Source organism: Aristolochia californica, unplaced genomic scaffold, assembly GCF_029961685.1.
Source record: "Aristolochia californica isolate CCGP_79_NKW_82.1479 unplaced genomic scaffold, dmAriCali1.0.hap1 SCAF_2, whole genome shotgun sequence".
Classification (NCBI taxonomy): Eukaryota; Viridiplantae; Streptophyta; class Magnoliopsida; order Piperales; family Aristolochiaceae; genus Aristolochia; species Aristolochia californica.
Window position 1 is genome coordinate 5,875,891 of NW_027181881.1, and position 16,092 is coordinate 5,891,982.

Consider the following 16,092-nt stretch of genomic DNA (forward strand, 5'->3'; position numbering starts at 1 on the left):
AAGTTTTAAAGACTGACATGCAATCGAACTTACTACGAGGAAAGGGATGCGGGCACCAACTCTCCTTCTACGAAGCAAAATATATCCTTTCCGTAAATCGTAATCCACTCTCGCTGCACGCCCACCGCGTTAATGGATTCCCTGTATAAAAATGATAGCGATGAGGACCAACTCCCCACAAAGAAACACGTTTGCACGAATTCCTGCCAAAGTTATGAAAGGCAAATCTTAAATGGACGGCCCCTCCATTAGTCCGAACCCATTATTTCATCTCTGTAAATTTGTCAGCAAGAAAGTAGTTAAAAGGGAGGGTCCCCTTCATCATCATAATTAAACTACCCAACAAAAAGAAACCCGGCAACCTTATAACGAAAGAAACGCTTCTCCCGGCAAGAGAGACAGCAGAGTGGATCTACAGAATGAAAATAACGGGGATGAAAATCTTCAACTCAATCTGTCTGTGCTTTCATGGCTGTCCCGGTCAGACGAAGGTGTCGAGGCCGGCGTCCAGGATTTGGAACCTGACGGACCGGCCGATCGAATTGCAGATAAGGGTGGGTTCCGTACTGAAGAAGGGTCACACGCTGAAGCCAGGGAGCTCGAAGAGGCTGAGATGCAAAGCTATATACAAGACTTACATGCCCAGCAGTGAAAGCGTCGGCCTCTACTACGACGAAATGTGCCAGCCTTACGTGTGGATCCATGACACAGTGGGTGAGTTTGGCAGGAGTCGGGTGGTGAAGCAGCAGTACTTGAGCCTTGAGGATTTGAGGGACTTCTCGGAGATAAGGGTACTCAGAGATCACCACAGAGGCTGCATTTTGGTGCAGAAGAAAGCCAGACCTGATTTTTGCTGAAAACTCGGAGGCTCTTTTCAGTAAGTTAAGTTTATGCTTCTGTTGATGACGACCTGGGTGTACTGAATTTGCCATATGGCCAAGATTGAGGTTTTCTTCTCTTTATGTCAATCTGTTTGTGCTCTTCATTGAAACTAATTACAGAGAATGAAAAAGAAACGTTGCGGCGGTGTTTCACAGGAAAAAATCATTCAGGGCTACAGGTCCAGTTTCTGGACTCTTGTTTGATTTCAAGGAATTGTTGCATTAAAAGACGCCAGTGAGGGTCCAAGCTTTAGTACTCAAAAGAGTTTCCTTCCATGCTTTTAATGATGGAAGCATCAAATCATCCATGGAGCCCTCACTTTAGGAAAGATAAAACGTATTCTCCCATGACTATGTCTCAAAGTCTCCAAACAAGTTCACCAAATAAACTAAAAAAAATTGGAACAGAGAAAGCAGTCTCTCTCTACTCATCCACTCTTGCAATAATTATGGAGCTGTAACTTTTTATTTATTTTCTAATTTTTTTAAAAGGATATTAAAAAAAAATCTTTACTGTTTACTTGTATTCTAAATAGAAAAAAGGGGAGAGCTGATAATTTTTTAAATAAAATATTTAAATTAATATTTTTTAATACCTTCAGAACTGGATAAAACTGAACGAGGCCATCAGAATGTTCTTAACATATATACTGCTTGCTCTTCCAGGAATAAATTTCCAGTCTAGCATTCAACTTGAAAAGCCTCAATTTTCCATTTTCCTTTATAGCATAACAAGAAAGCCTAGCAGTGTTTGTTACATGGTGTGTAGATTAATAGATCAAAATTCTAGACACCTACTTGTTTTTCAGGGCAGATATAACTCACGGCCTAGTAGAGGAATAAAAAACTGAGAGACTGCTCTAGTAGTTCTGGGAGGGATCAGTGGCCAAAGCATGTGGAACCAAATAGAGACCCTTACTCTCCAGAAACTTCCTTGCTGCCGGCATGTCCACCTCCATCAATCGTCTCATTGTTTCTTCCAGAGGCTCCCCGGCCATCTGTTCATGGCAGAGGTAGTGCCCATATTCCTGCAATTTTCTATCCACGCTTTAGAAAGAGAAAAATTCCATTAGTGCATAGAAGATGGAACAGCAAGAAACCTAGAAAAATTAATATAATGAGTAAACTGTGTTCATAATGCTCAGAGATATCCACTCTAGACCTGTAAGTTGTGTATTCAATTCCAAACAGAAGCAAACCAAAAAGATGGTTCATTTATTTTGGTAAAAGACTGAATTTTGTGAAGTGCCTGATGTTGGCAACTTCCAGTGCTCTCACAGTGGCCTTCGTAAATCTTTCACTTCCAACTGTCATCAACTATCTTTTTACCTTTCAAAGTTTGCATCAATTAGCTTAAATTGAAAGTAAAACATTTCCAAGTTCCACAGAACCAAAATCCCTTCCAAGAGTGGATGATGTTGGATGACAAATTCTAGTACTATACCGCTAAGTGAGAAAAGGGACCAACTGTTGCTTCACCACCCAGTCTACTCTGGCTCAATGCCTGCATAATTTAGACAAAACTACAAAGTCAAATAAGACACAAGAAGGTCACTTGAACCAGTCCATCGGTTAGCTGTTTGTAAGAGTTTTTATCACTCGTTAGTATTGGGCAAGTTTTTTTCTAGGGATAATAGTAAACCATTAATAAATAAGAGAAAAAGAAATCTAAATTCTGTCAAGTTCATTAAGTATTTAGATTGCTGACAAACTGATGGCTTTATAGTTCCCTAATTGACATAGAAGAAGCAAGTCAATTTATCTGGAAATACTATAATGAGTAAAGCTATCCTGAAGAGTTTGATCCTTTTAGAAGTATCTAAATCAGAATACTCCACTATAATGCTCACACCTTAAAGCAGACCAGCCTTATCACACCCCAAAAACGAACTTGATAGATGATTATACAAGATATCCCCCCCCCCCCCCCCCCCCCCCCCCCTTAGCCTTTGTTTCGATGAAATGATTCTAGTTCATGGGAGCATAAAAGAAACAATGCCTACAGAAGTTGATTTCCAAAATTTAACACCAATATTCAAATGATCTTTTTTGGATGTGCTCAGACTAGTGTCATTAAGCAGTATATCACATTAATTAAAAACCTAGAATGCAGACTCACCCTAATTTGAAGTTTCAACAACTTGACGTAATCAGTAGCAGAATCCAGAACATGTTCTCTACCACCCTACACCAATGAGTTCAACTATTATATGGAAGCAAGAAATAATCTTTTCAGCATTTCCATTATACAATCAGAAAATAAGAAAAAGCATGAGTCAAGGAATGGTTGTGGATAATGTTGCATGGTTCAAAAATACTTCTTTTGAAGGTTTTGCAAATTAATGCTGAGAGAGAGAGAGAGAAGACTTAATTTAGGGTAAACATTGTCTTCTAAATTCTGCTCACAACTATAAGGACTTAAAATTTCAGAAGACTATTCATAGTATTATGACTTTCTACAAACAACTAGGGTCTCCAAACAGAGAAAAGCACAAAGAACAAAATAAGACTGACGGAAGGTTTTAGAACAAAAAAGACTTCATACCATCTCTTGTGCATTTGGTAGAAGTTTTTGCAATGCTTTTACTCCCTTTGTAAGCCTTGCTCTGCGATGCTGCCACCATAAAATATCTTTTAAAGAAAATAAACCAGACTGACTACAATCAAAATGAACATCTAACCCCCAAAGACATACACCCTAGACATGCCACATGAGAGGGAGAGAGAGACCCGAGAATCTACAGCAACTTGTGAAGTGGTTTGGACCAAATGATTGCCCAGTATTCTGTCACAAGTTCCAGATGTTGAACTTTGAGCTGCAATGGTTACTGTTACATGAGGATCAGCAACAGCACAGTTGCTTGAAGGAGCTGAATTCTTTTGCGAGATCTGAGACAAAAGTAGTACATATGAAACAGAAGAATCCTCATTTCAGAGAATATGCTTTTGCATTCGCAAATTGGAAGCCATACTTGAGCAAGTTGTGGGTCTTCTTCGTTCTGCAACTTGTCTCCTACTTCTGCAGGTAGCACAACATCTGCTACCTGATTCAAGGACATCTAGCTCTTGTAAATCTAATTATCGAATTCTATGACACCTCAACAATTTAGAGACTACACTTACACATCTAGTTATACTATCACAACAATGGTTTGACCATGAGAAGGCATGAGCTGCTCTGTTCTTACCATCAGGTTATTTGAATTCCCATTATTCAGCATATCAATAGGAGCCTCTACCTCGGCAACATTCATATCAAGAGAAAATGTAGTAGGCTTATACATATCTCTCTGCAGACAATCGGGTTGCTTTTCTAATCTTTCATATTTGACACCATAGAGCCCTTCCCTGCCTCCTACGATGTCTAGTGGTACCTGCATGCCAGGAGCAGCTTGGGGCAGACCTTGATAGCCATGAACTGGAGGAGAAAACAGTGTTGACATGTGTGCACTCATGTCAGCTGTTATGATGATAGGATATGCAGCAGTATTGTTGAGTTGATGATCCTGATGATCCACAACATCATCAGGACAAAATGCACCAAAATTTGTAGACATTGGCTGCAGAGTAATCTCAGGACCACTTTGCTTGTGATCACTGCTCTGGATATTGGTCCAAATAGACAGAATTTGTCTGCAATTTCAAAGATTGTGAGATTACTCACGACTGTCAGATATGTTGAGACAATATTTGGCAATCAAGCAGAGGAGAGCTAAAAACTCAAACATTCAAATACTGAAATTCTTGAATAAAACATTAATATGAAAACCCAAAAGTTCGATACATCCTTGAAAACACAAGTAAAATTATTTAAAGCGATTACATGTTTTCCCCAAGGGTAGTCAATGGACTTGTGCTAAATTGTGCAAAAGAAAAAGATTCAATCAAGACCTATTCTACATAATTACCCTTTCTCACAAAAAAAAAAAAAAAAAAAGAAGACATATTCCTTTCAAACGGCAGAAAGGAAATGGCCAGCATTAACCCCACCTCCTCCTAAGCATAGGGAGGGACTAGAAATTAAACATGATCATCCTACATGTCCAATAGAATCTAACTAAATTAATAAATTATAAGTGCTGGTGCCACATCATTCAATCTGAAATGCTCCTACAAGGTACAGATTGTAATGGCACAGAAAAAGAAAGTCCACAAACCATAACCCAAAAGACAGGGAGACAACAAAAAATTCAATAATAAATGAAAAACTAATCAAATTTCCAAGATCTCTGAAATTAGGTTGAATTTGGAAAACAAGCAATATGACAGGGCCATCAACGAACATCAATTGTGGTAACCGTTACTTTCCGTTAAGCGACTTTAACTGTTGTAAGTATCCATATTGGAAGAAAAGGGTATGGCGAACAGAGTTCCCTTAAGATTGAAGATGGTAGAGATTATGAAAACAAGAAAAGCACTATCTCACTCATCTCTTCCCACAGTTTCCACGAAGGAACCGTGTTTATAACAGAGAAGAAACTAATCAGCAACTCAAGTCATGTACAAGCAAGCATCCAGTTTAATCCCTCTAAAACCAATGGCCATTGAATGAATGCTAGGAACAGAAGCAAACGAGTATTTGCCTTTCGAGGGTACAGAGAATGTCGAAGCAACAATGACACAGAGCCCATTTCTAGCGTCACAGACATCTCTCAAAACCGTTTCATGAACAGTGTAAAAGAATCATGCGTCTCCGACTTTATCCCTATGAACTACTTTGAATTTGCAAGATATGTAGTACTGGGAAGAAAAAAAAAAGTAAAAAATGGATCTCAAAGCATTGCCGAACAAAATGACGAAGGCCAAATGTCGAGATTAGTTATTGATGTTTGATGCTACATTCACGTTGGGCAAGACCTTTTAGGTTTTTAGCAGGAAGCCACGGGAAAGAAACGCTGCTGTTCTCGCCTCGTCTGCGACCGAGCTGAGAGTAGGTACGTTTATGTTAATGTAACAGCTGACTGGCCTGGACAACGCGGGATGATTGACGGTGACTAAGTTACGGAAATACCCCTAGAACACTGATAAAGTATAAAAAAATTACAAATTTATTTGAGCGATACTGAATTTTCAGTATTATATTTTTCATGTATAATAGCTCAGGAATATCCTGGGGCCTGGTTTCGTGTTTCCGAATATTCTCATTTTTCAGAGTACGTGCCCTCTTAGTCTCTGATCCGTAGACTTTGTTCCGCGCACCTTTTCTTTGTGTTCCTGCCCTGAAATCCGAGTCCAGGTACAATCGAGTATCGGAGAGGAGAGAGAACTGGAAACTTCGGATTTCGTTTCACAATGGAGAACCCAGACACTCTGAAGTTTGTGGATGAAGATCTTTCGTCTTCTATTCTATTTGATCCGCAGAAAGGTATGACACTTGGATCTATTTATCAAATTCTCGCTCAATTATCTGACTTGCCTATGATAAGTTTTGTTCCCTATCTTTTTTTTTTTTTTTTTTTAACAAAGGTATCAAAATATCGATATGGTTTCGGTTTGTCAGCTAGGTTTTATTTTGCTTTTTTGCCTCATTTACTTATTTGTATTCACATTTCGGTTTCTAGCTTGATGTTCGTCTCCGCTATTAATTTTCGTGTTGAAACTACTTATATGAGTATTTGCGTTCCGTTTCTTCTCGAGTTTCAACCGGAATTTCATTATCTTTCTCGTGCCAACTGGTTCATGAATCATGCGAATCGCGGATTCGGTGTTTTTGTGTCTGTAATTTCATTTGTTCATGCGAATCGCCCATGTTGCAGTCCGCTCTCTTTCTTCATATGTGTGGAAGTTACGATTTTGTGGGTGATTGTAGTATTTCTGATAGTATTTATTTTGCACATGGTGATCATGACGTTTATGTAATTTTACAGCGGAGACCAGAAAGTCACGCAGTTTGTTACTCGAGAAGAAGATTGAGTTTCTTGAATCCTTGGCCAGCAAGGTATGAATCATTTCTATTGACCAGTCCCATTAGGTCTGACCTTTTCAGTCGTAATCTATATGTTGTAATCGCCCAAAAAATTTGTGTACTCAATAAAATTAATTTCTTAAACTGCATAAACTTCTTTTAAGCTGTCAATAATCTATCCCAGTTATTTCCTTATATGTTATTTTTTATTTGAGCAGGTTAGTAATCGCCGTTCTCGAAGATGGTTAAATGATCGGTTATTGATTGAACTTGTCCCCCGTCTGAATGCTGATGAAATCAGAGGCCTTTTTGCTCCACCTCCATGGGGTAAACATTTGCCCCAAGAAAAATATTCTTATGATACAGTGGTACCATATGATTGCTCAGCTCATCCTTAATATGTGTGGCTGGCACTTATTTTGCATCTAAGAACCAATTTTAGTTAACAGCCACTTCCATGAATCTAAAAAGACAGAGCCTTGCAAGATGGATTCTTTACTCAATGTCTTTTTATTTTTTTAATGTTCTTTTCTCAATTTATTTTGTGGGAAAACTAACTTATTGACTCCATCTGCTATGAAATTTGGCAACTGATCCCTTGAAAGTCCATTAAAAAAAAAGAAGTCCAAAATTGACCAGGCTGCAGTGCATGTCAAAATAGAAATAGGTTGCTCAGAGGAATATTACACAAATTTCATATTAGAGACTTCTATTATACCTATTTTGATGATCAACGGGTATCAGTCTTTCCATGATCTTCCATTTTTAATTTCCATCTGGTTATGAATCACTTGGTAATACTAAATATTGATTGACATTTGCTTAATCAGCATTGTCTATCATATGTAAACTTTCTAGTGCATGTTAGTGTGTGAAATTTTTTATGACATCATGGTAAAAAGAAAACATTCATATTTCAAGTTATATCATCTGTAAACCAAGTTTATATATGCTAGTCCACTAAATAAATTCTCCCACAGGTTCACATTTCTTCTCATGTAGTCCTTTATGTAATTATTCTGTCTGTTTCTCTTTGACTTGTTCAGCTGTTGGTAATGTCTTTACTCTTTTTTCAGGAGACAATGTGCCACTATCACCATTTTGCATGACAAATGGAAAAGAGTGGGAGCCATTTAGGAACATAGATATGGATAGTGAGGTATGTTATTTTTTGTCTTTTGAAGTGGAGCTGCTCTTGTCTTCATTGATTGTCTTTCTTTTCCTGTTAGGCAAAGGCAAACTTTTGAACATCATTATCAAGGTGAATTATCTACTCATCATCAGATCTTCCTGGCTAGCTTGAAGACTGATTTAACATGCCCTTAGTTTTTTCTCCTCTTTTGTAGTTTATTTTCCCTGATGTAGACATTTGGATGATGAACTGCCTCCATCGGAAGAATTATAGCATATGGGGAAAGTTAAAATATGAAAAATATGAGATTTTGGGAAAAAATAGCAGAGAAAAGAGGAAAAAAGAAACCTGGGAGAAGAGCAGCCTTGCTGCCTTTTGGAGAGAAAAATATGCTGCCTTTTACATTAGGACAAAAATGCCCCTCAATACTCAAAATTACACGTCTCCTAAAATACATGTTTAAATTGAATGAAAATTGATCCATAGATAAAATAAGACATCGTCTATCTAACAGCCATATTATAAGATAAAAGTGTAATGTGGGAAATGACCAAAATACGCCTGAACTGGTATTTTAACAAAACAAATTTTAAGGTGATAAGAATATTTCAAGATGCATGGAAATAAAAATATTGACTTGATTTGCAGAGAAGATAGTCTGCATGGTTAAATCTTCAAAAAATTGTGTCATCTCATTGTAGCACTTAACCCGACCCTCTGTTCTCAGATGTGGTGGGGCAAAAGTGTGCTTAAGTTCCCTTGGTCCTTTGGATAACATTCATGACTTTTATTGCTCGATCTATGGGTATTATAATTGTTGAGAAGAAATATATATTGGCTTGTAACATTTATAAAGTCGATATGGTGGGGGGACAAAACTTTAAAATACATGATAAGGAAAAGATTATTCCAGTAAAAACTCAAAAGTGTTATGCTTGACCTTCAAACTCTTCTTTGGCAAGTGCATCATTGTGCAATTTTGACTCTCCTCATTAAAGTAATTACAACCAATGTTGTTGAGCCTTAAGTTTATTTAAAAGTCTTGTGTGCTGCATTATTTTGGTTGTTCATGAGATAGTTTACCCTTGTCTAAGCTTACCATCTAATTTTCAAAATGATTCTGTGCTAAAACGAGGTAATGCTTTAGTCACTAGGCTTGAGGAAGCTGTCCCTCCTAGAGAACCTACAGAAGAATACTTGGTACTGACTACTGGTTCTTCTGCCAGTGCAGCATAAGGTTCTTGTTCAACTGGCAAATCATCATCCAGTAACTTTTATGAAAATCTCTGTCTTAGCTTCCTCCTAAGTATACTAACTTTTGTTTTCTAGAAAAGGAGAAATTGAATATTTGAAGGATACCTCCTCTGACATTTCCTTTAGGAAAGAAAGGAATGGTTGAAGAACCTCCAAGTTTTTTTCTAAATCTAACAAATCTCTTTGATTTCTATGTAAGTGGATGAGTTGAAAGAAATTTGCTGATGAAACTGTTATCTTTCCCCTTTTCCTGTTTCCATGTAGAGCGTTTGATCAACAGAAAAGCTGGAACTTTTACTTCTAACATATGGTCCAAGAGTTGGGGCAATGAGAAGCAATGTCGTTATAGCTGTAGCTCTTTGACTGCTCAATTTGGCTAAAACTTAGTTGGTTCCATGACACTACTTATTACTTATTATAATGAAAAGCTGTAGAAATTGTAGTCTTTTGGACACGATATATGGTCCAAGTAAATTATGTAATGCTACAGTACTAAAGGAAGCTTTCTGTGAAAAGGTAATTGGTAGAAAAGGTTATCTCAAACTTTGGATAGATTTTATGATGAATAAAAATAGTTTTCTGCTCCCTATTGAGAGGATTGTCTTTGGTCCAATAGGTTTTCTTTTAAGCTGATCATAAAAAATTTAAGGTTGAAAATTGACTTGACTTTCCAGTCATGAGGTACTTAAACTGGATTGAGCATGCAGTAGTTCGGAAAGATTGTTTGGCCATTCAGATGTGTCAGTTCCACCTTGTTATAGAAGAATTGTAGAGGGACATCACCAACATTTGACCTTCAATACCCTTTCTTGAAGCCTTTGGCCTACAAATCGGTGCAGCTGACAATGAATGCAGTGACATGGATGCAGGGAATTATGCCTGTTCAACTTGAATTATTCTAGCTTGGTCCTTGGTCTGTCTATGCTTTTTTGATAGCTTCATTGTTATAGTGATTGATATATATTGCAAGTGATATTTCTTTTGTGAAGTGGAAAAAAGTCCCACATTGAGAAATCTTAAGAGAAGTGAATAAGTTACAAGGTTGAGAAATAGGTCTCGTAAGTAGTTATTCTTTTTGGGATCAAACTTGGTTCAGTCCGTTAGTGGTATTAGAGCAGGTTGAGTGCGTGGGTCGAGGCCCAATGTGTGATCCGTAGGTTATTTGTATATTGTGGGCTCTATGAAGTGAGGGCTAGGTTATTTGTGTGTTGTGGACATGTCGCAAGCTCATTATGTGTAAGTCTGGACGTGAGGGGGAGAATGAAGTGAGATTAAGTTTCATATTCAGAAAACTTATGAGAAGTGAATGAGTTATGAGGTTGAGCAATAGGCCTTCTAAGTTGTTGGTCTGTGGGATGGAACCAGGCTCAACCTATCAAAAGAAAAAAAAAATCAACAAGAGATAGAGTAGACATCTTGTCTGATACAAAACAAGAATGGTATATCTTCAAAAAAATCATGTATGCAGATAAAAATGTTTTCTTGTGAGCGGACAATAACATTTATACCCCTTCTATGTATGAGAATAACTAAGAAACACACATTTAACAACTCGACGATATGGTTTATCAATAGAGGAACCAAAAATGTGTGCAACACACACTCATCCAAAAACATGAGGGCAAAGAGAGAATAAGTCGGCCTTTGGTTTCAATATTTTGAAAGGAATTTTTCCTCCAAGAAAAAATTGAAAATATTTTGTTTATAAGAAAACATGCAGTAAGTACTACATCACCCCTATAAGATTTGGAGAGTTTCATATGAAGTAGCATCGTACGAGCAACTTTTAGAAGAATGATTTTTCATCTTTGCTACTCCATTTTATTGTAGAGTAATCACACATGATGATTAGTGAATTATATCATGAGTTTGGCTGAAGGAGTCAAACTTCTGATTCATAAACTTGAGCCCATTATTGATACAAAAAGTGCAGAGAGAAGCATCAAACTGAATTATTATTTGATCATAAAATTTTTGAAATACATTGAAAACTTTTGACTTCTCCCATAAGAAATACTTATAACCAAAACAAGAAACAAAATACTTTAACAAAAAATACTAGGAACTGAACATGGTCCTCATGCATCAGAATGCAATATCTCTAATAGACTACTACTTTTTGTTTGACTCAATGGGAATGAAGTTCGATGATGCTTCCCAAGTTAACATGACTCACATTGAAGCAATAAGCTAAATGGTAGATCTGAAAACAACTGAATCGCTTTTGTTGAAGAAAAATGTCCTAACTGCAAATTCTATTGGAAGGTGAGTTGATAGCATGGAATACGAAATGAGTCTGCTAGAGTGAACTTTCCAAGTGATAAAGTCATACTTTGTCATGCCCTAAACTAGTCATCCTTCTCATCTTAAGATCTTAAAATGCACAATGAGTAGGATAAACTGTTATGGAACAGTTCATTAATTTTGTAAGTTGACTAGCCGACAAAAGGTTAATTGGAAACTTTGGAGCAAATAATATTGATTTTATTGACAAGGAGGATGTTGGCTACGGGGGGGCATTGGGTTGGGTTTCGTAGGGAACTCGACCCAAAAATCCCAGTTTTAGGTTTCACGTTTCAGCCCTTGAGTTTATTCACTATTTGTTATGAAAAGATCATATGGAGTTATTATGTTAATTGTGTATGTAGATGATATTATTTTGTTAGGAGTTGACAAATAGGGAATTGAAGAAGTGAAAGAGCATTTGGCTAAGCACTTTCAAACCAAAGATTTGGGTTCACTCAAATACTTCTTTGCATAGAAGTTGTTTGGAGTAAGATGGGACTTGTCTTAACCCATAGGAAGTACGTTATTGATATACTACAGGAGTATGGTTGCTAGGAGTTAAACCTGTAAAGACACCAATGGAGGTTGATAATAATCTTCATGATGAGAGCAATGATGAACTTAAAGATAAAATAATATATCGAAGGTTGGTTGGGAAGTTGATTTATGCTACAGTCACATGGCTCGATGTATCATTTGATGTAATCATGGTGAGTCATTTCATGGAGTGTCCATGTAGAGCTCATTTGGGAGCTGCTTAGAGAATCTTGAAGTACTTAAAGGGATCGCTTGGGAAAGGATTGTTTTTTTAGCCTCCCAATCATTTACAGATAGAGGCTTTTAGATGCAAATTTTGTAGTATCCAAGCTAGATAGAAAACTGGGTATTGTGTATTTGTGGCTGGAAATTTAATTAGCTGGAAGACTAAGAAGAAAAAAATGTACTAGCTAGCTCAAGTTTAGAAGCAGAATATAGAGCAATGACTAATACCGTACATGAGCTAATGTGAATTAAGGCTGTTCTCTAGGAGTTGACCAATAAGTCATAGAACCCATGACCATGTATTATGATAACCAGGTGGCTATTTTCATCACAAGCAATTTAGTGTTTCACGAGCAAACTAAACTTGTAGAGGTTGATTACCCCTTCATTCAAGATGCTGTGATGAGGAAGGAAGTAGTTACTCGCAATGTTCAGTCAATTGATCGACTTGGTGACATGGTTACCAAAGTCTTGGTTAAGTGTGAGTTTGGGATATTTTTTAACAAGTTGGAGCTTCTAGACATATATGCTCTAGTTTAAGGGGGAGTGTTAAACATTAAGTAGGGGTATTTTAATCATTTTATTTATTCTGCATGAACCTATAGGAGTGCCAGCAAGATTGTCTGATTGTTAGAAGTCTATGGTCCAAATTACATGTTATCTAATATGTAATTAGTTAGATATAGAGTTTTTTAGTCATAAGGGTTATTTATGTAATTGGACTCAAAAGTCACCTAAGTGAGAAATAAATAGAAGAGAGGATCGATCTTTTCCCCGTCGAGTGCTGGATGTTGCACTCTTCTCTTCTTCTTTCTATTTTTCTTCCTTTTTTCTTGTTCTCCTACAAGCTTATATTTTTACATCTTTAATACTTATTACCAGGTTAGCATGCTGGAAGCCCTTCAGAAATCGTCAACAAGAAGAAAAGACCGGGTTGATACTGATAAGATCATTGCTTTGAATGCATGGCATAGAGTAGACTCTCGATCAAGGGAGGCTCTTCGCCGCAATTTCCTTTCAGAACTTGTCGAAGGATTTGAGGTATGTAGAGCTCCATTTAATTTTCTCAAAAGTTCATCATTCTCTAAAACTCCAAAACCTATTGATTTATAGAAGTGTATAGAGCATATCTTGGGCCTTGTCTCATAGCAGTCCTGTTGAGAAGATGTATTACCATATTTTAGCATAGTGTGATTTAATGGTAGCTGCCATCTAATGATGTGTAGTGGTAGTGGCAACTGTGGTAACATCTAATGCATGACATATGTTAGTTTGAATAGCAGCCACATTCTGAGACAATTGATGATCTGAATTTTGATCTTCTCTATACATGTTTTTTGTCTGTTTGTATGTGCACGTTTTCTGGATCAGTATGTGGTTTGTTGGATCAATTTGTGGGTTGCTGGATTTGCTTGCCAATATCAAGATGTGTCATAATTGTTTGGCCATGTGCAAAAGTTTTCTGTGTTGGATAACCATTTTCTGTCATAAACTCTCCAGGAAGTACTCAGTGAGCTTATGGAATGGCTGATTTTCATTTCCATTTAGTGGCTCCATCTTGTATTTGTTTAAGATACAATTCTCAAGGTGTAGAGTCCAGGTACATAATCTCATAGTAATGCTCTACACCTTATGTGACATCGGCTGTCTCATAGTAATGCTTTACACCTTATGTCACATCAGCTGATTGATTTTTCTTGTCACTCTTCCACAATGCATGAATGATTTTTGGATTATTGCTGGCAAAGCAAAGTGATGGAACATGATAGGTTCCATCATGCCATGGTTATGTCAATGATCATTTGTCCCATACGTACTATCTGGCATCTTTTATTAGTACAGGATAGAGTACTGCGTAATGTTTCTTCTTACTTTCCATGGGTACTTATTGGGTACTGAAAGGGCTACTGTTTAGGAATGTGTAAGAGCATTTATCAAGGATAGCAGAGATGGTGATGACCTCGTGCTTCATATTCAAGATCCATATAATCGATTATTGCTGCATGGAGTCTGTGAGGTACTCCATTTGATCCTTTATTTGACATTCTTATATGAGTTAATTTGAAAATCATTTGAAGAGTCAAGTGTGATAGCAACGATAACATTGATGTCATGGTTGTTTGAACTAGGAGTAGTGCATTGAACTAGTTTCTTATATCTGACAAATCTTTATAACGTGTGTGGCTGTATAGTTCTACGATTTGATATCGGTAACTGCTACAAAATCGGAGAAGGGAAAACTGTTGAAGATGACAAGGATATCAAAGAAGAGATCAGGCTGTCGACAGGTCTCAAACATGACCCTAACTCATTTCCTGAAAATGGCCAAGGAGGGGGTTGTGTTTTAGGGTGCTTGATGTGCAATGAATTGTATATTATTGCTAGAGTTGTAGTTAAGAATAAGATAATAAGCATTTCAGGGTATGATGGCAGCTTTATCTAATAATTGGCTGGTCACATCTACACTCTCTGAAACAAAATGGCGTCCAAACTCTTAGAGAAGTAGGCATTCCAATCTGGTAAATGCAAACTCCAGTTTTATTGTACATTTTCTTCTTTGTAAATTAATGTCAACTGCCACCAGTTACCATTTCCGGTGTCTTCCAGAATGCATATGGTCAGTAAACGGTAGTCCATGAAAGCTTTTAGTTTACCATGGCCATAACCTGACATAGTCATATGGATGTTCGTCGTTTCCAGAATAGTGTGATAATATTTGATGCTCGGACGCATCCCAAGCGTGTACCCTTTATTCTCCGACATCACCTGTGTCCTTGGTTGCTTCAATCGGGTTACAAGCTGGTGTGTTTAATTTAATATTCTGATGTTGAGAATTCAACAGATCAAATGAGAAAGGGAAAAGCTACGCAACCAAGGTTTCAAAGACGCGTGTTTTAGTCAATAATCCGACGCTGGTGTCTCACAACCTTCATGTCCTTGTATTCTTGGTTGCGGTTGCGAAGCCAGAAGGAGGTTAAAGCCCGGTCTCCTCTGCCCTTTTAATTGCAACATCAACAGGTGGGGGGACCTCTCCCCTACTCTTGGAGGGGTAGTGAGATGGTTTTTCTACGGTTGATTTTTTTTTTTTTTTAAAAAGAAGTCATGAATCATGATCATGCTAGCTGATTTCATCTATCAATGAGTTATCAAATTAATCTAAGCCAAATTGAGTTTAATTAGACCTGATCAAGACATATTTTTCCAATAAATTTTCAAATGCAGCCCTTTTAGATGTTACATCTCCAAAAAATACCTCATGGGTGCCATATTTTCTTACATGATCTTGTAATTTAAATTTAATGGGTAATTATTATGACAAAGCTAAAAGGTGTTAAAATAAAATTAAAATTACTAGATTAATTTTGTTAAAAATGTTTAATTAAAACTTTACTTTAAAAAACAACATAAGGAGGAGGGCCCAATTGGATCCCTTCTCTCTACCAAGTTAGGGAGTTTGTGACTTTAGTTTGCAAACAATCTTGGTCAAGAAACTTGGGTATTTGAAAAAAAATTTGGATATAGTGTGACTGGAAAAAGAAATTTCAATTGTGTTACCTTGATTCATCTTGCTTGTAATCTTCATCTTGTTCTGAATTTGTTTTCCCCCTTCCTTGGATATTTGGTTATGTAGAAATTGATTACATTAGATGGCTATAACATGTGAAATTCTTGATTTTCGGTTACCTCTTTTTTGTACTTATTCTTCTACTTCTCCCCCTTAAAGGTGGGCATCTCTTTGTTTTTTGCCAGGAGACCCAATTTACATGATGTTGGAAGATGGGCCCAAGCCCACACGACCAAGGAACACCCACAAGTCCAAGTGTGTAGAAAATGGGCTCAAGCCCACAAGACCAAGGAAGACCTACACATCT

General features: G+C 37.2%; 3 protein-coding genes across 4 annotated transcripts; 2 read left to right on the plus strand and 1 right to left on the minus strand.

Annotated features, from left to right (window-relative positions):
- Positions 1 to 351: 351 nt before the first annotated feature.
- On the plus strand, positions 352 to 1,101 carry LOC137957315 (uncharacterized). Its single transcript, XM_068805070.1, has one exon. It carries the CDS (start codon positions 420 to 422, stop codon positions 855 to 857), a length of 438 nt encoding a protein of 145 aa, XP_068661171.1. The 5' UTR covers positions 352 to 419; the 3' UTR covers positions 858 to 1,101.
- A 490-nt stretch (positions 1,102 to 1,591) lies between these two features.
- LOC137957313 (transcription factor LRL1-like) lies at positions 1,592 to 4,207 on the minus strand. The gene is made up of 7 exons (XM_068805069.1): positions 4,070 to 4,207; positions 3,854 to 3,925; positions 3,612 to 3,770; positions 3,427 to 3,495; positions 3,001 to 3,066; positions 2,326 to 2,385; positions 1,592 to 1,909 (listed from the first exon to the last, which is right to left on the minus strand). Exons 1-7 carry the CDS (start codon positions 4,163 to 4,165, stop codon positions 1,742 to 1,744), a joined length of 690 nt encoding a protein of 229 aa, XP_068661170.1. The 5' UTR covers positions 4,166 to 4,207; the 3' UTR covers positions 1,592 to 1,741.
- A 1,593-nt stretch (positions 4,208 to 5,800) lies between these two features.
- Positions 5,801 to 14,959, plus strand: LOC137957312 (uncharacterized). 2 transcript variants are annotated; one of them, XM_068805068.1, is made up of 8 exons: positions 5,801 to 5,815; positions 6,118 to 6,246; positions 6,749 to 6,819; positions 7,005 to 7,113; positions 7,863 to 7,945; positions 13,103 to 13,261; positions 14,136 to 14,237; positions 14,413 to 14,957. In XM_068805068.1, exons 2-8 carry the CDS (start codon positions 6,174 to 6,176, stop codon positions 14,566 to 14,568), a joined length of 753 nt encoding a protein of 250 aa, XP_068661169.1. In that variant the 5' UTR covers positions 5,801 to 5,815; positions 6,118 to 6,173; the 3' UTR covers positions 14,569 to 14,957. The 2 variants fall into 2 exon arrangements, with proteins under 2 accessions (XP_068661169.1, XP_068661168.1); XM_068805067.1 differs by lacking the exon at positions 5,801 to 5,815 and adding an exon at positions 5,990 to 6,034 and having other exon boundaries at positions 14,413 to 14,959.
- Positions 14,960 to 16,092: the final 1,133 nt, after the last annotated feature.